The following is a 27,797-nucleotide window of genomic DNA, read 5'->3' on the forward strand; positions in this document are numbered from 1 at the left end:
GCTGTGCTATGGCTGGGGGGAAGCTAATGGTCCATGCATGAGTTGAACATGGAAATCAGTACATTTCCCTTCGTGTGCATGGACACCACACTGCTGAATTAACAGTATTCAAATCAGGATAATGCGTAAGTAGAGACAGAATTGCCCTGGTGGGGATGAATAAAGTTGTATTGAATAAGGGTAAAAGGTGACTCTGGTAAACATGTCTTCAAAGGATAGTTTCAATTTCAAAACAAAGACACAGCGATTGAATAAAACACTTTATTTTCATTGTACACTGGTTTCTACTTTAATTTCTCTCTATTGAGTCACTTCTCTTCTATATCATGGGAAAATAACTAACACAAATAAACAGTTATTGTTGTGTGAGTGAGTGAGTGAGTGAGTGAGTGAGTTTGGACCCATGGGGAAGGAAAGCAAAAACAAGGAAGTGGGAAAAGAGTTAAGAGAGGAATGAATCAGTCAGTGGTTGGGACACAGACAGTCAATATTTAACCCTTCAGCTCATCACGGAGTCAGTCTTTCTTCACTCTCCACTTCTCCAGGGATTTCTGTAGAAGAATAAAAATAAAATCATGAGTGAGTATCTTACTAGATAATGTTGATTCTATGTGGAACATATGGGTTCCACGAGAGACCGTCACTGCTGCCAATCTTAAACTGATGGCTTCCATGACCGGACACATTCCTTCATCTCCTCCCCACTCCTGAGTATCAATGTATTAATTATCAAACACGTAACACCCGGACAATAAAAGCAATAAAACAGTTTCAATTCAGGAAGCAAACTGAAATTCCAAATTTGTTTTGCCATAGGAATTTACTCAATGGAATTGACCCCATCCCTGATTGTCAAAATGTTATTTCTGATTGGTGGTTGATTTGTCAGTGTTGTTGCTGATTGGTTGTTTTGGGTTCTCACCTCCAGGTTCTGATGGTGTTTGAGGGTCTTGCAGTGGTTCTTCTCAGCCTCGTCAGTTCCGCTGTAGAACTTAGAACACACCTTGCAGAAGAAGCCTGACTTGGGGACCAGAAACTCCATGCCTGATAGTGATCAAACAGACCAGAAACAAAACCTATTTTAACATATACAAACAACATGTGATTATACTATGGGACCTATGTAAACACACTATTCTGACAATAGATAAGCTTGACAAATGTATCATTAGAGCCATCCTAATCAAATCAAATTTTATTTGTCACATACACATGGTTAGCAGATGTTAATGCGAGTGTAGCGAAATGCTTGTGCTTCTAGTTCCGACAATTTCAACAATTAGTGAATTGTCAAACACAGCATCATTTGGGTCTTACCGACAGGGCTGTCAGGGTTGAAGGGAGGGATGCTGTAGTCTTTATAAAAGAGGGGTTCCATCTTCATCTTCCTCCTCGCCGTCTCCTCCTCTCTCTCCTCCTGAGATGTCCTCCTTCGCTTCGACTCCACTGAGATGAAAGAGAAGATGGAGGAAGGAGCAGGGTCATCACTGAGACCTTAACTGTTCTGTTTGAGTTTTCCTAGACCTGACAGGTCACCAGAATGTCCTTTCAAGGAAGGAAAAAAATGATAATTCAAGTCTTTAAAGCATGAATCAAAAATAAAAATCAGACACCTTAAAAACAATCCAACTGACGTGGTTTCAGTCTGTCAACCAACCATATTTTTCTACAACTTCTCAAAGAACCCAGCATTTCATGCCATCCTGCCATGTTTGCGATGACGAGGAGTTGCATAACACAAAACAGACTGGTAACCAGGTTAACATGAGCTTGCTACCACCATTGATTTCATCTCTTAACACATTTTATCATCTAGCCGTATAGTGGTTACCATAGCCACCATTGATCTACATACTAGGGCTGTAACGGTTCACCAAACCCACGGTTAGGTACGTATTGCGGTGTTGGGGCCACGGTTCAGTTTTGGTAGAGTGGGAAAATGAAATGACAAACATTACTGTAACATATTTTCTATGCCAGGTGAAATTGCGCCTCATTAGCTCATTGTTATCAATGTATCCAAATAAATGTCACTAGAAATCAGTTTATGCAAATGCAGCTACTTACTGCAGCTGTTTTTCTGGTTGTCCTTTTTGATGTGTCTAAGTTTTTCCGTGCTTGCTAGCTAGCCACCTATGGCTAAGAACGTTGCCAGCCAGTATGGCAATGGAACATTTTAGAGAGAACAACTGGGTTGTGTCCATAGAACAAATAGACTGAACGACTGGATCGCATCTCTGGCAACTGAACTGATAGAATGAACGACCAGCCGGCTTGGGTAGAAACCCCAGATTTGTGTTGGGAATATATGTTGTGGAAGAATGAAAATTAGTATGAATAAATTCATCAAAATAACGTTAATAAAAATGTGTAAATCATTATTTGAACATGTTGGTAACCTGTTTTATAAAGGTTATAATGCCCTCAAGCCGGTGTTTGACACAGACCTAACTGTCCATCCTGTCTCCCTGTAGCGCTGTCTTAGGTGTCTCACAGTACATTGCAATGCATTGCCCTGGCAACGTCTGCAGTCCTCATGTCTCCTTGCAGCATGACTAAGGCACGTTCACGCAGATGAGCAGGGACCCTGGGCATCTTTCTTTTGGCATTTTTCAAAGTCAGTAGAAAGGCCTCTTCAGTGTCCTAAAATTGTCATAACTGTGACCTTAATTGCCATCCGTCTGTAAACTGATAGTATCTTTATGACCATTCCACAGGTGCAGGTCCATGAATTGTTTATAGTTCAATGAACAAGCATGGGAAACAGTGTATAAACCCTTTACAATGAAAATCTGTGAAGTTATTTGGATTTTTATTTTTTAACTCAAACATGTTCCTGAAAAAGGGGTCTTTTCTTCCCCCCCCCAAGTTTATATCCATAAAAGTGATGCCAGCTGATTCATGAATTCGACTAGCTGAGAAACACTGCCTGCTCCTATCGTCCCTGTTTCCTGACGTTCATTACTATGGGAAAGCTGGAGATCAGATTTGAATGTTTGAAACAATGTTGCAAATGTCAGAGAGCAACATTTAAACAAATCTCTGCTGTTGAAAACTAAATGTTAGTCTAAAAGAAACGTGAGATAATGTCTAGATGCTTTTTATAGTGCAGATCAAGTTTACAAACTGCTTGACTGATGAGACTGGATTGCGCAGTCAGGTGTAACCAAAAGAAAATGGCATTTTAATGTCAGATTTAGCCAGGGTTAACTTCTGGAACAGAAACTGTCTGGAACACGGTTTTAACCAATCAGTATTGGTTGTATAATGAGTCATAATGCACAGTCAGGAATAAAACTTCGGATTTTCGTGATTGAAAACACAGGATTACTCAACACTCAGTCACTTGTAAAAGTAATACTGGCAAAAATCAATGTGTAAACATGGCTCATGTTATGTTTTGAACAAAGAGAAAAATATGCACTTATTTGACTCTCATAAAGAGGGGCGTATCTGTAGCACCGTACTTCTCATTTCCCACTCCTGGATAATGTGATGTGCTGTCACTGCTAAGTAGCACTCTGTCTATCTATAGTAAGCACAACACATGGGTGCATTGGCCAATACATGGACTACTTCAGCTTTAGCTTGCTTATATGGAAGCGGATACTAACTGTTTGGTGAAAATGGGTGCGAGAGGGCGAAACCCCTTATTCTTCTCAACCACCGAGAAGCAGCGCATATCCACGGCTATAAACATACCTATCGCGCTGGTAATTTCTTTGGCCCATTTAGAATCAGCTGAAGCTACTTGAATGCAGAGGGGAGACAAAGTTGTGTTTTTGAAGCCGATGGTAGGAATACTGGGGTGTTTTCTAAGTAAACATGTCAACATGTTTGAGGTGTTGGCAGCTGCATAGGCTATTCTGGTTCAGCAGTGGCGACAACACCGTTATCTACTGGGAAACCAACATTTTCCCAAACTGGAGATTTAAATATCGATGGCAAATCCTCTTGGGTTTATCCATCCCACCACTCGCCATCGTACAGAACTAGTTCCCTGCTGCGCCTCACAAAAGGACAGTGAAATGTGAAAATTAAATCATTTTTATTACAACATTCACATAGACTAGTTGTTTTAACCGAACAGCCTGAATGTTTTTTTTTTTCCAGATTAGATTTACTGATGCTGCGTAGGCATTTAAATGGATATACACAGTACCAATCAACAGTTTGGACACCTTCTCATTCAAGGGTTTTCCTTAAATTTTACTATTTTCTACATTGTAGAATAATAGTGAAGACATCAAAACAATGAAATAACACATATGGAATCATGTAGTAACCAACAATGTGTTAAACAAATCAAAATATTTTACATTCTTCAAAGTTGACACCCTTTGCCTTGATGACAGCTTTGCACACACTTGGCATTCTCTCAACCATCTTCACCTGGAATGCTTTTATCAACAGTCTTGAAGGAGTTCTCACACATGCTGAGCACTTGTTGGCTGCTTTTCCTTCACTCCAGGGTCCAACTCATCCCAAACCATCTCAATTGGGGTCGGGTGATTTGGGGTCACATCAATTGGGGTCACATCTGGCCGTAATTGGGAGTCCCATAGGGCGGTGCACAATTGGCCCAGCGTCGTCCGGGGTAGGCCATCATCGTAAATAATCATTTGTTCTTAACTGACTTGCATAGTTAAATAAAAGTTTAAATAAAAAGTGTACCTTGAATTCTAAATAAATCACTGTCACCAGCAAAGCACACCCACACCATCACATCTACTCCACATCTACTCCTCCATGCTTCACGGTGGGAACCACACATGCAGAGATCATCAGTTCACCTACTCAGCATCTCACAAAGACACGGAGGTTGGAACAACACCAACAAAAAATCACAAATTTGGACTCAAATCAAAGGACAGATTTCCACCGGTGTAATGTCCATTGCTCGTGTTTCTTGGCCCAAGCAAGTCTCTTCTTATTGGTGTCCATTAGTAGTGGTTTCTTTGCTTTGAACTTATCCTCTGCAGCAAAGGTAACTTTGGGTCTTCCTTTCCTGTGTCCTTATGAGAGACAGTTTCATCATAGCGCTTGGTTTTTGCGACTGCACTTGAAGAAACTTTCAAAGTTCTTGACATTATCTGGATTGCTCATTTGAGCTGTTTTGCCATATTATGGATTTGGTCTTTTACCAAATAGGGCTCTCTTCTGTATACCACCTGTCATGACTGGCCTGTTCAGGCCTCCACCAGTGAGGGAGAGATCGAGAGGTATGGAGGTGGGGGATTTTTGACACCTCACGCCCATTGTAAATCTTAAAGCAGCAGACAAATGTATTTGTCCTCTCAGTATGGAGGAATGGAATGGGCCTATGGAGAACCTACCTAACGTGCAATAAATTGACTTTTGAACAATATGTTTCATTAGACAAAAAATGGTAGTCATGACAACAGACGGAATATGAAAATGAATGTTGTTTTTGTTATTATAAGTTAAATGACGACGTTATAATCGAAAACATTGTAACTTGACGAGTTTTCACAACAAGTACTTGATGTTGGCATATTGTGTGTTGTGTGGAAAAAATGTCCAGATCAAAGGGAATGTTTTTTATTTTTTAAAGATGAAATGTGAAGTTAGTTGTCTAAATTGGATCTGAGTAAAATCCAGACCTTGCCTCGTAACTAGTTACGCCCAGAGAACTTGACCTAAAGGTGGAAAGGCCCATTTCTGACCCGAGGGTATTAAACATGCGAGTTAAGAATTAACATTTTAACTAAGTGACCACGAGCTGCAGCCAAGGTCCGATTAGTTGTAACACCAAAACGCAACACGAGGTTGAAGACGACAAAGGAACCTTTTAACAACCTATGCTACGGATGAGGAGCTGTGACTGAGTGAAATTCAAGCAGGACCACACGGTTATTCTCTCCAAGGAATCGTGTGACTACACTGCTTTCATTCTCATGCTGGAACCCCCTATATGGCTGATTAGCCGTCCTCAGAAGACCCCTCTTTCAGAACAAGGGCGAGGAAACAGACCATTAAGAGAAAGGACACCGACATTGTGTGGACAATCAGAGGGTTACACCCGATTACAACAGAAGTGTCGCCATCAGAGGAGAAGTCGGAAATCGAGCCACGAGGAGACACCCCTTCAGAGACCTTCGACAAGTAATTACATCATTGTATTCTGACCCATAACAGCGGCAGTTCGGGGCAAGGTTAGGGTTAAACTAAGCATAGTTTACAAATGTACCCAAGTGTGCTTTTCTCTCGTGCACTCTTTCTCTTTTGAAATCCTCATTTTCTGCAACACGTGTCATATTGTGTTGGCACGCTAGGGACCTGTTTCATTGAACTAAGTTCTAATCAATAGCCTAGACCGTATCTTATATTAATATTTATTTACTAACAAGCTAAAATTATCAACTCAATTGGTGTGGTACAGACTTTTTTTTTTAGTGGGAATCGGGTTTGTGCAGATTATGCAACGTTCAGAATGAGACTGTAGAGGAAATTAATTAGCGACTGTTGTGAAATCGATATTCAGATATTATTTGAGTTATTTGGGGAAATAGAAACTCAGCCAAAACTTTCCCATGGTGCCCCCAGGTTAACAAGTTAATACCTGACTCATTAAATCACGTAATTATAAACAGCAGTCGTCACATTAATCAATACAATGTTACGACACAACCCTTACCTTGTCACAACACAACTGACTGGCTCAAAAGCAATAAGGAAACACATTCTACAAATTAACTTAAGGCACACTTGTTAATTGAAATGCATTCCAGGTGACTACCTTATGAAGCTGGTTGAGAGAATGCCAAGAATGTGCAAAGCTGTCAAGGTTGGATACTTTGAAGAATCTCAAATAAACGTAGATTGGTTTAACACTTTTTTGGTTACTACATGATTCTATATGTGTTATCTAATTGTTTTGATGACCTAACTAATATTCTACAATGTAAAAACTAATACAAATAAAGAAAAACCCTGGAATGAGTAACTGTGTAAACTTGACTGGTACTGTGTACACAGATGTTTTATTTATCTATTCATTTGGGTTCACAGTGCAGACCGATCTGAGGTCCCCATACCGAACGGTTCAGTACTAATGCTTGTACCATTACACCTCAACCACATACAGTTGGTTATCTGACCTCGCCACCACCAATCCTCTACAATGACCACAACCACTAATCTATGTAAACCAGGTTACCATTCATTGACCACTTAACAAAAAGGCAGGTGGCCAACTCAACCACTACTATGCATACAGTAGGCTGGCTACCATATCTTAAAACAACATTCTACCTGTAGTCTTTTTCCTCCTGTGGCAAACAAGACGGTAGATACCTCAGAAAAAAAGATCAGATAGGGACTACCTAAACTTGACCAAACCACTAATTTATTTTCCATTTCAGAACATTCCGCTACTGAACACAATCCAGTCTCCTCAGACAAATATGTTGCAGATTCACTTAACATAAAGTGTGTTTCTTATCTCCACTGGCCAGTTTCCTACCATATCTTCATAAAAAAAACACACATTTATTTATACAGGTAAGCAAAGCAGACCAGATTTTATTTACAATGACGGGCTTTCACGAGACAAGCAGTGATATACAGTATGTTTCTTACCGTTCTCAGCAGACCTCTTCTCCCCGTCCTCCTCCACCTGTCCCACCTCATCCACCGTCAGAAACGTCCCCATGTCGAGGCCCTCCACTCGTCCATCCCGTTCCTCTTCTCCAGCGGCGGCAGGTGCGTCTGTGGTTGTGGACTCCTCAGTGACCTCGTCGCAGGTTGTCTTCGGCACAGTGACCACAGGCTGAAGGAGAGGAATGTTAGATAAGATTGGGGTCGTGTTCACACTTTAAAAACTCTTCATTTTTTTCCTTGCTCGGTTGAAGTAGTCTTATCACCGACCTGCTCGTTGTTGAATGCTATAGAGTTGAAGCCTTTCTTTTAGGAAAGGGATTACTCAAATAGGAATGTGACTGGACACACTGACCTCTTTGATGTCATCCTGACAGTCTGGAAACGTCTCCTCTGTCACGTCCCCAGGTCCCTCTGCAGTCTTCACCGGCCCCTCTGTGGTTGCTGGGGACAACCCCTCCTCCTTCTGTTCTCGTTTGTCCAGCGCTTCCTCCCGTACCTTGGCTGTCCCAGGCTCACCCTCCAACTCCATCGATGTAGTGTCAGCTGGTGCCTGCTGCTCCGCCTCAGAGGCTGTGGTCACAGGGTCGTTGACGGTCACCTCTGTAACCTCAGTCACCTCTCTGGTTGTCTCGGGGAGAGGACGGGGCACCGCAGCTGCTTCCCCCACCTCGTCCACAGTCACGAAGTCTTCCATGTCAAAGGGGACGTGCTTCTCACCTAACTCCTCCTCTTCCTGAAAGAACACAGGACAGGGAACTTTAAAACCACCGTTGTCTTCAAAATGGCAAGTCATTCCCCAAAATTATTGGAAAGTTGATATTGGCATTCTGTATTCATGATGGGTATATGACACTCTGGTTCACTGGAGATTCTCTCTCCATCCATACATACATGCACAGAGTACACCAAACATTAGGATCACTTTCCTAATATTGAGTTCCCCCCCCACTCTACAAGGTGTTGAAAGCGTTGCACAGGGATGCTGGCCTATGTTGACTCCAGTGCTTCCCACAGTTGTGTCAAGTTGGCTGGATGTCCTTTGAGTGGTGGACCATTCTTGATACACATGGGAAACTGTTGAGCATGGAAAGAACTGCAACGCTGCTGGGTTTGACACAAACCGGTGTGCCTGGCACCTACTACCACACCCTGTTCAAAAGGCACAAATATTTGGTCTTGCCCAATGGCACAAACACACAATCCATGGCTCAATTGTCTCAAGGCTTGAAAATCATTATTTAAACCGTCTCCTCCCCTTCATCTACACTGATTGAAGTGGATTTAACAAGTGGCCTCAATAAGGGATCATAGACTGTCCAGGTGAAAGCCTATCATGGAAAGCATTGTTAATGTTTTGTCCTCTCTGTATATAGAGTGAATACCAACACACTGGCCTCTCTCCTACCTGCTGTTTATCCTCTCCGTTTCCTCTCCTGGACTCAGACCTGGCGCCGCTCTTCCCACTGTGCCGGCTCCCCTCATACCTCATAGAGGACCGGGACCCCGGTGATCCTGATGACCGTTCTCTGTAGGACCGCCTCTTCTCTCTCTCCCTCCTTCCTTTCTCCTCCTCTTGGGTCTTCAGCCTCCTCTCCCTCTCCCTCCTCGCTCTCTCCCTCTCCTCCCTTTCCTCCTCGCGGGTCTTCCTCTTGGTGGCCTGCTCTCTTCCAGGCTCCCTGTCTCCACTGTGGTCTCTTCGGTTTCCAGTGGATGGCTTTTGGCCTGCAGGGGGCGCCTGAGCCTGCTCCTTCCTGGCCTGCTCAGCGCCGGCCCTACTGGTGGACCGGACCCTGCACTCCTCCAGCAGCACCTTCAGGATCTCTGGGGTCACTCTGGGTAGAGCGGGGGCAGCCTGAACATCTGGAGTCTCCTTATCTTTTGGTTGTTTACCTGGAGGATTCTCAGCTGCAGCCTGGTCAGTGGTAATCCTGGTTGAGGATCTGTTCCTGCTCTCCTGTCGTAAGGCCTCTATGATGGCTGCCATCACTTTTGGGGCTGGGGTGGCTGTTGTGGAACTGGAAACAGACATTTTCTCTGTCTCTGGTTTAGCAGCTTGAGGAGCGGAGGTAGCATCTGAGGAGACTGGTTCTTCGGACTCCGTTGTTGAAACGTCTACAACTTTCTCTGTGACGACCTCTCCACCCTGACCTCCAGGTTCTCTCTGGTTCACTCCTGCTGGCTGTAAGGAAGATGCATCAGGCTCCTTCTCTTGATCCTTTCCTTCTAATGCTGGAGACTTTGTGGCTTGAACCCCTTTTTCAACGTTTATCCCTTCATTCCCTGGCTGAACCTCCTGTCCTTCAACCTTAGTATCAACCCCGGTTCCTGACTCCACCTTTAATCCTGACTGAGACAGTGAGTCCTCCTGGCCACCAGGGGGCATAGTGGTCTCTGCAGTCTGGGAGTCATTGCCATCAGTTGAAGCTGTTGAGCCGGCAGAGGAGATGTCGACTTTAGGTAGATCAGTCTTGGGATCAGGTTTCCAGGAGAAGGCAAGCTTGTTGTTCTGAACTATGCAGGGAAACTTCTGGAAGCGGTTGAAGACACTCTTGGCCATGTCTGCTGTTCCCATCTCAAAGATGATCTGCATGGGGTAAAGAAAACAGGATTGGATGGATGGCGTAGAATTACTGTAGGCAGGGTAGATGCAAGACACTTGAACACACAAACAGTTAAACGTTCCTCACTAAGATGTCCCTCCCTTTGACAGACACTTATGCACACAAAGACCCGTCCCGTCCCCCAACACACACCCCTCCCCACCCACAGGTCCCTCACCTTGTCCTTGAGTGCCAGAGTCTGTTGGACTGTGCCGAAGCGCTGGACCAGTTTCTGGATCTCTGTTGGGCCGGAGGGCGTGGCCGGGATGTTACTGACAACCAGGAGACGGTTCCAGTCATCATCACCTCCCACCTCCGCCTTCTGCAGGACGTATTGGAAACATTGAAATGTATTCATCAATTACAAAAACCTTTACTTGTATCAATTATTAGAAGCTCAACTTCATATATAGTTGTTCGAAATGGTAAAGGGACTCTACAATAATATATGCTCTTGGGTGTGATTCATTTCATTAGGTTAAATCATGTTTTAACATACAGGTCTTAAATCTGTTGGGATTGTCTGTGTTTTTCTACCTTTTCCTTGAGATGGCAACAATGCTATTATTAAGAGCCTTTTAGGTTAGCTGAAGCAACGGTAAAATACTCACACTAACAGGATTCCTGGGTCCCATCAATGAATGGAAAAGTGCCACCTGTGGTAATAAAATGGAATGAAAAGTTCTTCATGTCATCCCTGATCAGAGAAGAATAAGTTGAATGTGCATAAACACTCTTTTCATAGTGGACATTTATCATACTTTGCAGCAACCAGCTGGAATTAAGTGAAGAAAACTGCCCAGAACAGAGGACGCTGGAGATGCACGGTTGAGGCCCTAATAGGGATCCGTCAGTCAAGACACAGCATCTTACCGGTCTGTTGAAGTCCACCAGGAGGTTTGGAAGCAGGCTCATGTTCAGAACAGAGTCGTTGATGCAGACAGGCATGTCGGTGTAAACTTTCACCATCTCCTGGGCTGTCTCCACATCCTGCATGGTGACCAGAGCCTGGCGAGGACCACAAACAGACAGTCAGTCATATTGGGCACACAAGTTATATTGTTTAAAAATCGATGTGAAAATCATATGATATTGCCATTATACTGACTATTTTACCCAAAGCATCTGACAGAACATTGACCCCGCCAATATATTCAGCAGGTCCTACGTTGGAATCAAATTCCCAACCCTGGTCCTCCAGTACACCCAACAGCACACATTTGTGTTGTAGCCCTGGACAAACACACCTAGTTCAACTCATTGACGGCCTGATGATTAGTTGACAAGTTGAATCAGGTGTGCTTGTACAGGGTGTATTGTTGGGGTACTGGAGAACCAGGGTTGGGAAACACTGCCCTAAGCGACATAATGTGAAAGTGAGTGATTTATTGCGGATAGCGTGCCTACCTCACTGGGCTTGGTGATGAGGAGGATCTTGACAGGTGTACCGAAGGGCTGGGCCAGCTTTGCGATATCAATCTCGGAGCAGCCGCTTTCAGGAAGTCCAGTAATCTTGACCATGCCCCTCTAAAAAGGTCAAACCACAGGAGACAAAGACCGTCATAATCAAGACGTGGAGTATTTAGTGAGGTAACAAAAGAAAACGGTCAGAACGTTGTATACAGAGATATCATGAATAGAGCTGACAGTCACACAATTTCCTATTCTACCTGTCCTGACGGAGCCAAATCAAGTCTAATCTACATGATAGATTTCTATCTAAACGTTCCATAATGTAGCATCCCCTGCCTGGGTCTATGAGATATCAGCTCAGTTCTGCACCTTGTTTTCCCTCTGTAGTCTTTTGAGTCTCTCGAGCTGTCCCGCTCTACAGCCCCTCTTCCTCTTCCTCTGTGGCTTCACCTGCTCCCTGTGTATCTGTTGGGAAACCCATTTAATCTTACAGCTCAGACACTGCTGACTGGCTGGCTGGCTGGCTGACTGGCTGTTTTTTATTGTTTTAAAAGTGTTAAAGATGAACTGAAACACTATATGCTGGAACACTAAAATTCCCAACACCCAGGACCTATATACTAGGTGGTGTCAGAGGAAGCCCCCCATCACCCCCCAAAAAAATCTCCCAAGTAATACTGTTCTCTCTGCTACCGCACAGCAAGTGGTACTGAAGCGCCAAGTCAAGGAATAAAAGGCTCCTAACAGCTTCTACCCCCAAGCCACAAGACTGTTGAAAAATTAATCAAATGGCCACCCAGACTATTTACATTGAACCCCCCCCCCCCTCTCATTTTTACACTGCTGCCACTCGATGTTTATGATCTGTTACGTAATTTTTTTACTTTTGTTTTTGTAGTAAATCTTTTCTTAACTCCATTGCTGGATAAGAGCTTTCACAGTAAAGTCTACACCTGCTGCGTTCGGCACGGGACAGCCGTCACTTACTTGTATTTCTGTAGATGTGATATATAAGATCGAAATACTTAATAAAATTGTAATAGACATACTGGCAAATAAGAGACAGATGAACAAAAATAAAGCACCTCATTTGAATTCTTCTGACCAACGCTGGTTTCTGTGGGGGGAAAAAAGTATAATGTTACATTTCACAACTCTTATTGATCAGGTCTATCAAACATCATTAGTTGATTAATATACAAGACATTAAGGCTGGCACCCTATTTGCTATTTAGTGTAATACTTTTGAGCAGAACACAATGCACTATATAGGGAATAGGGTGCCATTTGGGATGCATTCCAAAAGAACATTAAGTGTATGTTTTTTATTACCTGGGACTTTGACGGTCAAGTTGGCCTCGTTGGGGGCTGCAGGTGTCTTGGGAGCACCGATCACTTCTCTATGGAGAGTAGTGAAATGTGTGAACAACTGCCTCCGTAATAACACACAAGTGGCAAAGTTCAGGGGTCAAAGATAACCCTAGTATACACAGGTAATGCATAATACTTACCCCTTTATAATGACAGGTATGGAGGAAGTAAGCTCCTCCTCACCATTCTGTAAAACAAAGCAAAAAACATTAAATTTGATCAATCATCACCTTTCTTTATATTTAATTTTCTCCTCTTTCTGTCATGAGCCAATTCTATGATATTCAATCCAGTGGACGAACACCCAGCTGGGAGCTGAGGTGGCTTTGGTACGGTAAGCAGGAAGGGACAAACCTGGTCGGAGACAGAGATGGGGTGTTCCCGTATGGTGAGAGTGAGGCACTCAGCCAGTGCTTTCGCATCCTGCTCTTTCTGCATGCAAACAGTGGCCTGGAGGAACAGAGACACCAAGAGGGGCAGATGTTAGACAGATGGATACAAAACTAGTGATGGGGGGTGGGGGTGGGGGGGTGGGTACAGTTACATATCTGAATATCATTTTTGTGCCAGTGGGTGTACCTGCACCATTACTCTGGCTTCATAGCTTGTTTCTTTTTTCTGAATAGGAAGCCATTTTTTTGCACTTTTAATTCCATGACAAATCAAAACTTGTTTTATCATGGCTCTCTCTTGTACCTTTGAGCATTATGTTTGGAACATTGAATCGCAACAAAATAACAGTATTGAATGCAATACATATCGTGAGGTCCCTGGCACAAGAGCATTAGTGAGGTCAGAAACTGATGTTGGCCGATTAGGCCTGGCTCAACAGGGGGTGTTCCAATTCATACCAAAGGTGTTGGATAGGGTTAAGGTCAGGTCTCTGTGCAGGCCAGTCAAGTTCATCCACACAGATCTTGACAAACCATTTCTGTAAGGACCTTGCTTTGTGCATGGGGGCATTGTAATGCTGAAACAGTAAAGGTCCTTCCCCAAACTGTTGCCACAAAGTTGGAAACACAGAATAGTCTAGAATGTCATTGTATGCTATAGCGTTAAGATGTCCCTTCACTAGAACGGGCCTAGCCCGAACCATGAAAAACAGCCCCAGAACATACCTCTGCAACCAAATTTTACAGTTCGCACTATGCATTGGGGCAGGTAGCGTTCTCCTGGCATCCGCCAAACCAAGACTTATCCGTCAGACTGCCAGATGGTAAAAAGTGATTAATCACTGCAGAGAACGCGTTTCCACTGCTCCAGAGTCCAATGGTGGCAAGCTATACACCACCTCAGCCGAAGCTTGGCATTGCGCATGGTGTTCTTAGGCTTGTGTGTGCGGCTGTCGGGCATGGAAACCCATTTCATGAAGCTCCAGAAGAAGAGTACTTGTACTGACGTTGCATCTAGAGGCAGTTTGAAAATCAGTAGTGCGTTGCAACCGAGGACAGACTATTTTTACGCGCTACGTGCTTCAGCACTTGGCGGTGCCGTTCTGTGAGCTTGTGTGGCCTACCATGTCGCGGCTGAGCCGTTGTTGCTCCTAGACGTTTCCACTTCACAATAACAGCACTTACAGTTGACCGGGGCAGCTCTAGCAGGGTAGAAATTTCACCAATTAGATTGTTGGAAAGGTGGCATCCTATAACGGTGCCATGTTGGTCGTCAATAAGCTCTTCAGTAAGGCCATTCTACTGACAAAGTTTGTCTATGGAGATTGCATGGCTGTGTGCTCGATTTTATACACCTGTCAGCAACGGGTGGCAGCAATAGCCGAATCTACTCATCTGACGGCGTGTTCACACACTATATATACAAAAGTATCAGTGTTTCCGCAGCAGTCATTTATATGTAGTGCTGTGCCACGGCAAAATCATTCCCCCCACAACAAAACAATATGGACGATTTCAGGAAGACTTTACTAATATGGCACACTTTGAAGATGTTACAACAGTCCACATTTACTTTTTGGAAGCTAACCAGTTATTATAATAAATGCAGAGGGGCAACCCCATGCTTCAGCCTATTTATTGAGCCCTATAAAATCCGTTTCAGTTTTTCCCCCAAATTCCATTTTCTCTGTTTAGTTTTCCCAGGTTTCCGTTTTCTCTCTGAAAAATCACACTTATAAACAGGAAAACAAACAAATTGGATGTTAAGTCCACAACAATGCTTAAACTGAGGGATTTTGATGGGGATTTTTTTAATTATGCAGGGCCGGGGAAATCGACTCCAGGGGGTAAACAAGATGTCTTCATACTTATCAAAAAGACACCACTTAGCATTAAAGGGTATGATGCCTAACTTGACACTCCCACACAGTTATTTATACTCACTTTACTGTATTGCGGCTGCCCCTGGTTCTCATCCCCCTCCTCGTTCCTGATGATGAGGACATTGGTGACCTTGCCAAAGGACTGCACCAGTGACACCACTTCCTGGTACTTGGCATCTACAGGGAGGCCTGACAGATAGAGCAAGTAGGAACCTGGAGGATTCTTCTTCTGCTGCGTTGGATTTGGCTTCTTCTGTGGCGCGTTGGAGGACTGGAGCTAAAATCAAGGAAGGAAGGTTTACAAGCACTGCTTGGGTTGGATGGGAGTGTGAAGAAGCAGCTTATAAGTTAGTTCTAATTCAATTTGCGAAATTTCCCTAATGATATTACTACTGAAAGTAATTATTACTGATAATGAGGTTAATCTTAAGAGCCCTAATGACACTGTGCATAGCAAACAAAAGATTGAACCAAAAGCTCTGCGAAGGGCACACCTCTGAGTCCTGTCCTAAGGCGGTCTCCTTCCCGGCCGCTGGCTTGGCGCCTGGCTTAGAGGAAGATGGGCGATGTGGCTTCTCAGACATGGACGCCGGAAACTTGCTGGTGGACGACAAATAGGACTCACGTTTCCCGGACTCGTGTTTCCCAGAAACCCCTGCTCTGTTGCCGTGGCCAGTCGCACACTTGGCGGGGTCATTTCTGGAACGCTTCAGGCCTTCTCGAGAGGAGCTCCCAGTAGATAACCCTGGATGTAGGGGTGACAGATGTCTGGGCTATAATGACGTAAATATATTACAGTAGATAACCCTGGATGTAGGGGCGACAGATGTCTGGGCTATAATGACGTAAATATATTACAGTAGATATCCCTGGATGTAGGGGTGACACATGTCTGGGTTACAATGACAGATATATTACGACAAAAAGGAAGGTATTTGGACATAAATCATGGACATCGAACAAAACAAACATTTATTGTGGAACTGGGATTCCTGGGAGTGCATTCTGATGAAGATCAAAGGTAAGTGAATATTTATCATGCTATTTCTGACTTCTGTTGACCCCAAAGCATGGCGGTTACCTGTATGGCTTGTTTTTGTGTCTGAGCGCCGTACTCAGATTATTGCATGGTGTGCTTTTTCCGTAAAGTTTTTTGAATTTTTTATCTGACACATAAGAATAAGAAGGGCTTGTAAGTAAGCATTTTACGGTAAGGTCTGCGCACGTGACAAATAAAGTTTGATTTGATATATTACAGTAGATAGGGGTAACAAATGACGTCTGGGTTATGACGATGTAGCACAGGGCAGATATATTACAGTGCCAACAGACTATTACTCCAGGAATACACTTCATCTGGGTCTGGGAAACCGTGTCAACCACTAGCCCAGATTAGCATCTAGACAAAGTGGCTTACCTGAGGATTCGCTTGTTCTCTTCTCCGGCCTGTGAGCGCTGGAGGCAGAACCCCGATGGGACTGGGAGGGGCTGTGCCGACCAGAGGTGTGGTGGGCGTGTCCATGGGAGGTGGGCGGAGAGATCCTTCTGCTTCGGTCCAGAGGGGGGGTGGGGGAGGGGGACCAGGACAAGGAACGGGAGACTGAGCGGGAGGGAGAGCGTTCTAGGGACTGCCAGGTGGCACAGGCATCCTGACCTTGAGACGGGTCCCTCCTGGTTTGGGCCAAAGAGGGGAGAGAGAGGAGTCAGAAGAACAATATGACATTATATGTGATTCAAAGACCCAGTGACATACAACACCACCAGAGGAAAATGATAGGTGGTTTGTCAGTTGCACAGTTGTAATCTAAAAAAAAAAGGTACGATTGGATAATCAGGGTGAAAAATAGGTAATCCTACATTTTAGGAACATCTCTCACCTTGGGACATTTGGATTCCAGTCTGGATACCTTTGGGGGGGGGGGGGGGGGGGGGAAGAAGAGACATGAGTACATCATCCATGGGTTATTGTTGCGTATTGATGGGTTAGTGAACTCTAAAAGTCTAAGACGTTGCAGGGGAGGGGTACAAAGCTAACATATGGAATTGTTTTAAGATGGTCATACCATGGATCATTTAGCTATTTGATTTCAAATTTCTAGTACACATTTAAGAATCCCAAAAAGCTAAAACAAATATATAGATATATATTTTAGGAAATATTGAATTTGGCCTCCTATAGCCCATAGAAATGCATTGAATAACACATTCATAAATGGCAACAAAAAAGGCAGTAAAAAAATGTATCATAAAGACTAAGGTTTTGAAGAGTCTGTCCTATATCTAGGATATAAGAAAGCTCATCGTGTTTGTGAGTCACCCCTTTCCATAGTGGGGTCATAGTATGTAGCTCAAATGGTTCGGACGCTACAGACAGTAGTTGGCACTAGAGGTCGACCGATTAATTAGGGCCGATTTCAAGTTTTCATAACAATCGGAAATTGGTATTTTTGGACACAGATTTGGGCTAATATAATCTTGCAACCTTACAGTTAACTAGTCCAACGCTCTAACCACCTGCCTCACGAGGAGCCCACCTGTTACGCGAATGCAGTAAGCCAAGGTAAGTTGCTAGCTAGCATTAAACTTATTTTTATAAAAAACAATCAATCATAATCACTAGTTAACTACACATGGTTGATGATATTACTAGTTTATCTAGCGTGTCCTGCGTTGCAGATAATCGATGCGGTGCGTATTCGCGAAAAAGGACTGTCCTTGCTCCAATGTGTACCTAACCACAAACATCAATGCCTTTCTTAAAATCAATACACAGAAGTATGTATTTTTAAACCTGCATATTTAGCTAAAATAAATCCAGGTTAGCAGGCGATATTAACCAGGTGAAATTGTGTCACTTCTCTTGCGTTCATTGCACGCAGAGACAGTGTAAATGCAACAGTTCGGGCCGCCTAATTTGCCATAATTTTACCTTATTATGACGTAACATTGAAGGTTGTGCAATGTAACAGGAATATTTAGACTTATGGATGCCAACCGTTAGATAAAATACGGAACGGTTCCACATTTCAATGAAAGAATAAACTACTTGTTTTCGAGATGATAGTTTTGACCAGATTAATGACCTAAGGCTCGTATTTCTGTGTGTTATTAGATTATAATTAAGTCTATAATTTGATAGAGCAGTCTGACTGAGCGATGGTAGGCCCCAGCAGGCTCGTAAGAATTCATTCAAACAGCACTTTCGTGCGTTTTGCCAGCAGCTCGTCGCTGTGCTTCAAGCATTGAGCCGTTTATGACTTCAAGCCTATAAACTCCCGAGATTAGGCTGGTGTAACCGATGTGAAATGGCTAGCTAGTTAGTGGGGTGCGCGCTAATAGCGTTTCAAACGTCACTCGCTCTGAGACTTGGCGTGGTTGTTCCCCTTGCTCGGCAAGGGCCGCAGCTTTTGTGGAGCGATGGGTAACGCTGCTTCGAGGGTGGCTGTTGTCGATGTGTTCCTGGTTTGAGCCCAGGTAGGGGCGAGGAGAGAGACAGAAGCTATACTGTTACACTGGCAATACTAAAGTGCCTATAAGAACATCCAATAGTCAAAGGTATATGAAATACAAATCGTATAGAGAAATTGTCCTATAATAACTACAACCTAAAACTTCTTACCTGGGAATATTGAAGACTCATGTTAAAAGGAACCACCAGCTTTCATATGTTCTCATGTTCTGAGCACGGAACTGAAACGTTAGCTTTCTTACATGGCACATATTGCACTTTGACTTTCTTCTCCAACACTTTGTTTTTGCATTATTTAAACCAAATTGAACATGTTTCATTTTATTTGAGGCTAAATTGATTTTATTGATGTTATATTAAGTTAAAATATGTGTTCATTCAGTATTGTTGTAAGTGTCATTATTACAAATAAAATTGGCCTCTTAATCGGCATCGGCTTATTTTGGTCCTCCAATTATCGGTATCGGCGTTGAAAAATCATAATCGGTCGACCTCTAGTTGGCACATCAGCGTTACCGACGTCAGACGAGTCACGACACTTCTCAAACCGCTCGGACCCTACAGACATCTTCGGGAGAAGACTGATTTTTCGGGATGTCTCATGGTCTGATAAACACCTCTGTAGCTCGGCCAACTATCACGGACGCGGAAGGCTGACATAGGCGGATGTGATGGATTGAGACAGCCCATACAACAAGAAAAAAATGATATCTGATATCATGGATTTTGATGGGATTTATTAATTTGTTTTACTTAAGACTGATGGGTGCTTCAATAGACATAAGGATTTTAACTGCCAGCATAGTGTTATCAAAAAATATGTAAACACCCACTTGTTGCGCAGATCTCTGCAGCTAGCTGTGTGGTTGACTGTGTTTACGTGATCGATCCAGTCCTGTGAGGAAAAAAAAAGAAGAAAATAAAAATAAATAATGGTTAGATATCTAACAGTCCAGCAGAGAGATGTGATTGGTAGGATCACATTTACACCACCATAGTGCCTATGCTTGTGTATGCATTAAGGAGAGTGGTGGAAATGTATTATGTATATTTAGGGGTATTGTTGATATGCATAGGTCTTCCATATCTTGAATGCATTCCTCAACAAGTTATCAAAATAAATGTATTGAAACTACTTGTTCAAGTTTGAGGCATCAAATTAAATGGAAAAGTACTAAAGAAAGCATCAACATTTGAAGTTAGAGACAATTTGGCAACAACCTGTAAAAAAAATGTAAATTGCAATAATGGTGTTTCTTGTATTAAAACAGCATTGATAATGTTTTTTGTACACTGCAGAAGAGTGAATACTGGGTAAAGTTAGTCCTCTTCAACACAAATACGATTCAGCTTTTGCAGTTATATCCATGTCTTCTGTAATCTTCTTCTTCTTCATCTTCGTCATTAGCAGAGTAAGGGTCAGGCTACTTTTTCAGGAGCAAATGTTTTTTTTGTGTTTTTTTTATCCTTTAGTGTTTAGTTGTTTTAATTGTTGAACAACTCAACAGTAACACCAACCATATATGGATTTACAAAATAACGGTTTGAAAGGAGAAGACACCGTGTACGGTTAGATGCACACAATAATGCAATTATTGTGGATAGTCAGATCAATAAAGTAGTTTGATAAAAACGTTTCCATGCTTTGCAAGAAGAACGATTTCCTTAATAGTGCTGTTTACATGGGCACATCCGGAATCAGGCTACCTGATGCACTGACAAATGCAGAAAATTGCCAATCAAAATATACATTCTCCCACAGCGACCATGTTATTTTTGGGAAGCATATTTGATTCTGATTTCGGACATATAAAGTTTGTGTGTGAAAACTATTTTTAAAGATGCATACATTGTTGTTCTGAATTCACTTCACTCTCGCTAAAGACAGAGGCTCGCTCAGCTGGTGCTAGCACAACAACAGATCACTGCTGGAATGCCAATTAAGGTATTTATATGTCCAAATAAAATGAAAGATTGTACAGAAAACCTGGTGCTTCAATCGGCGTAAGCTCACCAAACGTACAAACTGTTTATGTGAATCTGAACTGTTAAACCATTGCTTAAAATATGTTTACTTTTGTAAGTAGAATCAAATATGTGATGTATTTCACTGTGTTTTATGCCTGGTGTGTATGTAAAAGTGTTTATGGTGTTTAAAGGAAAAATCCAACCCACAACTCTTTTTCTCCTTTCTTCATTAGTCCATTGTTGATAGTCCCAAAAGGTTTTGCATCATCATGACAATGTGGCAAGTGACACTTTGCTTCTTGAAAGTCCAATATCTTGAAAACTTGACGCTGACATTCAAAACGCTGTGGTACTGTATCAACAGTGGACTAATGGAAACAAATTCCAAAATATTGTTTGAGTGGATTTTTCCTTTAACTGCATTGGGCCTTTATAAAAGCTTAAAGGGATACTTTGTGATTTTGGCAATGAAGCCCTTTATCTACTTCCCCAGAACCAGAGGGACTCATTGATACCATTTCTCTGTATCCAGAATGATGGAAGTTAGAAGTAGATTTGCAAGCCAAAGCCAACTAGCATCAGCACAACAACTGGAAGTCTATGATATCTACTAGCATGCTAGCAGTTGCCAAAGACTTCCAGTTATTGCGCTGACGCTAATTAGCAATGTCCTAACTGGACGCAGAGACAACAAATGGTATCCACGAGTTCATCAGACTCCAAAATCCTGAAGTATCCGTTTAACAAAAACAAAATCTCTGCTTGGCGAACAACGTGTGCGGTACAGGTACGGTACTCACCTTAGCCCGTTCACATTGCATGTCGCACAGGGAGCAGGTGTGGGGGTACACCTTCGGAGGGTCCGCCGAGAAATCACCTATCATGGTGGGTGTTGGGAGCCTCATGGTTGCGCTAGAGCTGCGTTTGGCACCGGAGGGTCTGGTTGATTTTGACGACTCACTCCTGGCTTCGAACTGTGGCCTTGATCTGGACCCTTCGCGCTCTGACCGAGATCTCGATGGCGGCTCTCTGACGGGCGTTCTTTTGTGCTTGTGAGTGTCGGGGATTGGAGCACGCCTCCTGTAGTCTTTGTCTTTCTTTGAGTCGGAAGAGTCGTCGTGCCGCCTTGGGGATTCAGCTTTACGTTTCAAAGACGAACCGGTGGACTCTGGTTTAGTCGCTCTCTCCTTGGACGGTAGCTCGCGTTTGTAAGAGTCCCTACCCTCTTCCGTCGCCCTACTCGCATGGCCGTAGTCGATAACTTTGCCCGCCGTTTGCGTCACACTCAGAAAAGTTGGGATGTTGGTCGTGCATGAATGTGCAGGATGCCGCTGTGGGGGAGAAAGACGCAGCGGTGGCGGCAGGTTAGGAATAGCAGGGAGAGTTTGAGAGAACGCAGGAGGGCCTGTGTTTCTGTTTGTTTTGTGTATCTGTATGTCACGTAGGATGAAGGGCAGAGTGTCTGGAGTTAGTTGGTCATCAGGGTAGTGGCTGAGAACCTCCAGGTCATCGTTTGACAAACCGAAGCCGGCCAGGATACTGCCTGCGCTCTCGGGTACGTACAGACCCTGCATGTTTCCACCCTGTGGACGAGCCGGTGGAGGAACAGGAGCATTCCAGCTTTGCATGCCCCCTCCTGAATGCCCGCTATTGGGGTTAGCATGAGAGTGGGAGGATTGCTGGAGGTGCTGCTGCTGATTGAGACCAAAGAGTTTACTGGGAGTCTGGTAGTTGGACCAGTCCACATCTTGCATCTGATTCTGCTGGTCATCGCAGGAGAGCGAAACAAGGTTGTTGCTGTTAGAATAGGCAGTCTCTGAACTCCCACCCCGACCGTCCCCGAGCAGGCGGGGATCTACACAGTGCTGCCGGGAGATCTGGGTATTCTGGTTGAGTAGTCGGTGGTCCTCGTCCCTCCCACCCTGAACACGGACAGAGATCGCTGACTCCAGCTCCTCGGGTAGCCGTGTTGGCGGCGGGAACTGACCCGCCTGGTAGCTGTTCATCTGGGCCATGTTGTTGCTGCCCGTAGAGTGACCCGGTTGTTGTTGATGGTATGGCATGTTCCTGGGCCTGTTGAAGGGTGCCCCCTGTTGCTGAGGCTGGTACATGACGGGGGCAAGCGGCTGAGCGATGTTGTTGGCAGCTGCTTGCTGGAGAAGGTTGAGCAGGGCCCGTTGCTGGTTGCCGTGGTTACTGGCAGCGGCGATGATGCTCAGTTGGTGCAGGGCTAGCTGGGCTTCGATCTGGGCCAGGCGGATAGCCGCGGACGGTCCGAAGAGGAACGGGGTTCCCCGGCCTATGGTACCGAAGGCACTGGCTGCCCTATCTGCCCAAGCTGATAGAGGGTAGAGCTGGGATGGACTTTCTGTGAGCAACGCGAAGCTGAGAGGTGGAAAGCAGAAACAGGATTACAGATGCTGGGCCTCCTCAATTTTGATTTGCTTGAATTATTTCTTCTTATTGGTATTCTTACAGGAGGGGGTCCCTATGTAGTGAGAAATGTCTATGATTTCACCGTTTTTGTTTCCTTTTAAATTGAGGGGAGGGAAAATTCCATCATCTTCTCTTAAACATCTTGCAGTCATGCTCTTTTACAGGGTGGAAAAGCAAAGAAATGTTAACTATTCAACACCATTAGACTTACCATCAATTTGATACAAAGGCCAATAAAAGAATAACATGTGTAAGTACAAAAATAAGTACAACAATGAAACGTACCCAATGGCACTTGTTTTGGACCTACCCACCACATTAACAATTTTCTGGGAGAAAAACTAAACTGAGCTAATGGGCATGTTAAGATGTCCTAGAAGAATGGACCCATTGCTACTTGCATCAGGTGTCACAGAAAACAGACCATTACTTACTTACACTAGCACAACTCAATCTGAGTTGGATAAAAGACCAGCAACCTACTATAAAAATCAGTGGTATTGTGAGATATTTGAAAGGCTGCCACTGGAGAAAACAAATTCCATATTTCAGAACAAAGGTGAGAGAAATATGGGACCCCTTCATGATATCTTTCCCCTAATCTTGCAGATACCCTGAGAAATATCATGGGTAATAAGAAATAATGTTTATTTTTGTTAATGTAAAAAAAAAAAAGTAATTATGTAATGTACAGGTAACTGTCAAAGTAAAGTAAACGCCAAAATAAAGTGTCTTAATAGGGCGTTGGACCACCACGAGCCATCAGAACAGCTTCAATGCGCCTTGGCAGATTCTACAAGTGTCTGGAACTCTACTGGAGGGATGCAACACCATTCTAACACAATAAATTCCATAATTTGGTGATTTGTTGATGGTGGTGTAGAACTGGGTTAAGATCTGGTGACAGAGGGCCATAGCATATGGTTTAAATCATTTTCATTCAACAAACCATTTAGTGACCACTCGTGCCATGTACATGGGGACATAGTCATCTTGGAAGAGACCACTCCCATCAGGATAGAAATTCTTCACCATAGGTTGACGGTGATCACTCACTCAGAATGGCTGTGTATTTCTTGGCATTTACCTTGCCCCCCCCTTAAGGGACTGAGTGGACCTAAACCAAATGTTCACTTCGGTGAACTGTTGGAATCATGGAAATGTATTATTCTAATTCCATAGTTAGAATATAATAGCAGACACTTTGAATACAGTGCTGGTTGACATGAAAATGAACAAAAATGCCATAGAGACAGGGTAGCAACCAAAGTGTTGATAAGTGTTTCTTAGGGGACCCTATAATCTTTGGCTCCATGTAATGTTCTCTTAGCTACTGCATGTAGCGAACATACTCAGGCTTCACGTATCCCCCTGATTTAGAAGATAATGTTGCACAAACATTCTGATTTAGGTCTACACCATCACTGGTATTATCAGGCTGTATAGCTAGTTAAATTTTCTCTGAATCAGAACATTTATTAGCTAACGGGGCTAGGTATGTGTGGAAAGCAGCACAGAAAGAGAGTGGAAAGAGATGACTCAAGTAGTGGAGTAAACTATAAAAATGGACATTACACATGGCATATCAGATTTAACAAACCAAACATTCAAATACCGTTATAGAAGGTAAAGTAAAAACCCAAACCGGTCCGTACACCAAATACCGGTATATTTGAGCAATAAGGGAAGAGGAGGTGTGGTATATGGCCAATATACCACAGCTAACGACTGTCCTTAATCACGACATAATGCGGAGTGACTGGATACAGGCCTTAGCCATGGTATATTGGCCATATACCACAAACCCCAGACGTGCCTTATTGCAATTATAAACTGGTTACCAAAATAATTAGAGCAGTAAAAATAAATGTTTTGCCATACTCGTTGTATACAGTGTGATATACCACAGCTGTCAACCAATCAACATTCAGGGCTCGAACCACTCAGTTTATAATGTAAAATACGGTATACCAACCAGCCCTGTCACTTTTGTTTTCTGTTGCTTATGTTATGTTTTATGTAATCTTGATTCTTGCTTGTATTCAAATATATGTATAATTTGCTATGATGTTGACCTGAAACAACAATATTAAGGGAAAACTGATTATACATAAATTCAATAGAAGCCCAAACAGCAGTATTTTATAACATCGTTTTCAGATGACAGACCAATTCAATTATAATGGCGTCCGCATGCTTCTCAGCCGAAACAGTTCAGAAGGGTTTGTGCATGTATGACGATGACATTGTGACGTTTCGTTAGTTTTGAACTTCAGTAAAGTTTTCTTCGGTTGTTCGGGCACAGACATTTTTCTCTCGAGGCAAGCCGAAGTCAGTAGTAGCCAGAGTCTACGCCCCTTTCATCTGTGCCTGGTCAACAGTAGGGATTTTTCAATAAAGTATTTGTTGTCATTCAATGAGAGACAGCTCATTTTCACACACATTTTTTTCATTAAGAAATACTGCACCACATCTTAGTTAGATGTAAAAATTGGGCGACTAAGATCTCCTCTGCAAAAACATCACAATTAATGACCGATTTCTTGAATTCTTAGATTAATTCTTACTATTTTAAGTGTATACTGGCTTCGGAGTTTCAAAGTGCTATTGCTGCCCTTTTCAAATTTTTAAAGAGAAGGTATTTTAAGGGAGTATGTGAGAACACTCGTTCGGTTTGCATAGGCGCTAGTCGAACTGAAGCATGCTGACGCCTTAACCCTATAAAGCTGTGTAGTAATTTAACCTTCTGTTTTTTTATTTTTATTATTTCTCTTGATATGGAAGATACTGGGCTAGTATGGCCAGACATATGATCATCCAGTAGAGGCTGGTGGGAGGAGCTATAGAAGGACACTCATTGTAATGGCTGGAATTAAATGGAACGTAGTCAAACGTGGTTTCCACATGTTTGTGCTTGATATTGTTGCATTTATTCCATTCCCGCCATTACTATGAGCCCGTCCTCCTATAGCTCAACCCACCATCCTCCATTGCTGTCATCAATAGGCCTTAAAGGTCATTAGCCTCTATCAATGGAGTATGTTCCTAGTTACTGCACTCATTGTAATTTGAACAGAATCCTATATATACACTTGTCCTTTCTTATGTATATATTCTGCTCTTTGAGACTGATGTATGATGCCAACCCAGATTAGCTTCTAACTAAACCATCGCTAATATCCACACAAGCTTGCTTGACCGGTGTATTAAATCTGTGCAGGATGATGATGGACTTCTCAATTACAAGATAGACTATCATCAGAGTCTGCCATATTACAGTGCTTGTTTACGGAAAACGCCAGAGTCAACTCTGTGCTAATTAGCTATCTGCATCTCCGAACACCTGAGTATTAACAGAAGACGGACGCCACAAACCTGTTGTCACATAAAGATACTATCAGCTGCAACTGCGTTAACCCGGTCCAACTCCGCCCTTTCTCAATTTTCAAAAGAGAAACGGGGTGTGCCTTTGGTGGTTAGTTATGCGTCATTCTGGTCATGCGCGCCGAAACCAACGTAGCTTGTTCGTTAGCCAGTAACTACATATGTGTTGACGTCATTTCAAAAGATTTGTTTTTGGAGAAATGGCACTTTGGTCAAATATCGTATTAATCCAATTTTATTTTTAAGCATTAAATGACCTGGTATGATGGTGCATTGATCAGTTATACCGTTTGAATACGTTATTTTTGCCCAAAGCCGATCGTTAAAACAGTAACTTTATATTTTCCATTTGTGAAATTGTTTTGATGTGATATGAAAGTAGAAAGCTTTATATTTCTAGAACCATACCGCAATTTAAAATCGATTCACATTTAGATTGATTATTTGTCTGACAGCCAATTCGCCTCTAAATAGAACATGTAACGGTAAGGCCCTTGCACTATTAGCTTCTAGTCCATTATTGGGCTACTAGCAACATAGCTGTAGGTGGCCGGTTATTCATTTACATGAGTTAGATGGCTAATATAAACACGACTTTCTCTAACTGTACTGTAAAGTTAGCATATACATCATATACATACTGCACAAGATGTCAAATGCCGCTTAATTACAAACGCATTGATTCGCTCTGATGCTAACCAGTTGAAATGAGGACAGTTAGTTACAATGCTAAGTTAGTTAGCTAGCTAACCTAATCAGCAAGCTCCTGTAATGCCCATTTTATCGGCTAGTACCAACCAGCTGTGAACTCGTTCAAATACATTCCTGTCGTTTTATAACATATGTTTGCGGATAAACACGTTCCACATTGACTAGCTGCAGTGTCCGAATAAATGCAGCTTTCCAGGCCTAACGTTAGGTTAGCTAGCTAGCTGCATTGTAAAGCCATTTTGTTTTTTTGCTGCGATGCCAGTAGCAGAAGGAGGAAGCATGAATGGTATTTTATCCCCGAACGAACGGTGATTAATATCCGTGAAGATGCTATTTTTGAAAATAATCTGTTTAGACATAGCTACCTGTCATACAATACCGGGTGTGGTTCTTTGTTTGTCTTCGTGGGACCTGCTGAAATCGGCTCTTCTCTTCCCTGTGAAGAAGGATATAACCGCTTGCGCAAAAAGCCCTACAATGAAAACAGGCTGACTAATCGAGAGCAGAACCAATGATTAAATCGAATCTTATTGCGACTTTTCTGTTT

At 43.0% G+C, this 27,797-nt stretch overlaps 1 protein-coding gene across 10 annotated transcripts; it reads right to left on the reverse strand.

Moving 5' to 3' along the window:
• Positions 1–247: 247 nt before the first annotated feature.
• LOC110533214 (zinc finger protein 638) lies at positions 248–27,797 on the reverse strand. 10 transcript variants are annotated; one of them, XM_090210124.1, is made up of 22 exons: positions 27,616–27,797; positions 21,520–23,104; positions 19,585–19,646; positions 17,160–17,189; positions 16,700–16,953; positions 15,777–16,027; positions 15,344–15,559; positions 13,362–13,457; positions 13,148–13,194; positions 12,969–13,036; positions 12,722–12,753; positions 12,006–12,101; positions 11,631–11,750; positions 11,097–11,231; positions 10,835–10,879; positions 10,402–10,545; positions 9,029–10,207; positions 7,976–8,356; positions 7,603–7,792; positions 1,318–1,446; positions 923–1,044; positions 248–551 (listed from the first exon to the last, which is right to left on the reverse strand). In XM_090210124.1, exons 2-22 carry the CDS (start codon positions 22,828–22,830, stop codon positions 516–518), a joined length of 4,944 nt encoding a protein of 1,647 aa, XP_090066250.1. In that variant the 5' UTR covers positions 22,831–23,104; positions 27,616–27,797; the 3' UTR covers positions 248–515. The 10 variants fall into 10 exon arrangements, with proteins under 10 accessions (XP_090066250.1, XP_090066251.1, XP_090066252.1 ...); XM_090210125.1 differs by having other exon boundaries at positions 27,630–27,751; XM_090210126.1 differs by having other exon boundaries at positions 21,520–23,310; positions 27,616–27,735.

This window comes from Oncorhynchus mykiss, chromosome 19 (genome assembly GCF_057628025.1).
Source record: "Oncorhynchus mykiss isolate SJ-2025 chromosome 19, ASM5762802v1, whole genome shotgun sequence".
Classification (NCBI taxonomy): domain Eukaryota; kingdom Metazoa; phylum Chordata; class Actinopteri; order Salmoniformes; family Salmonidae; genus Oncorhynchus; species Oncorhynchus mykiss.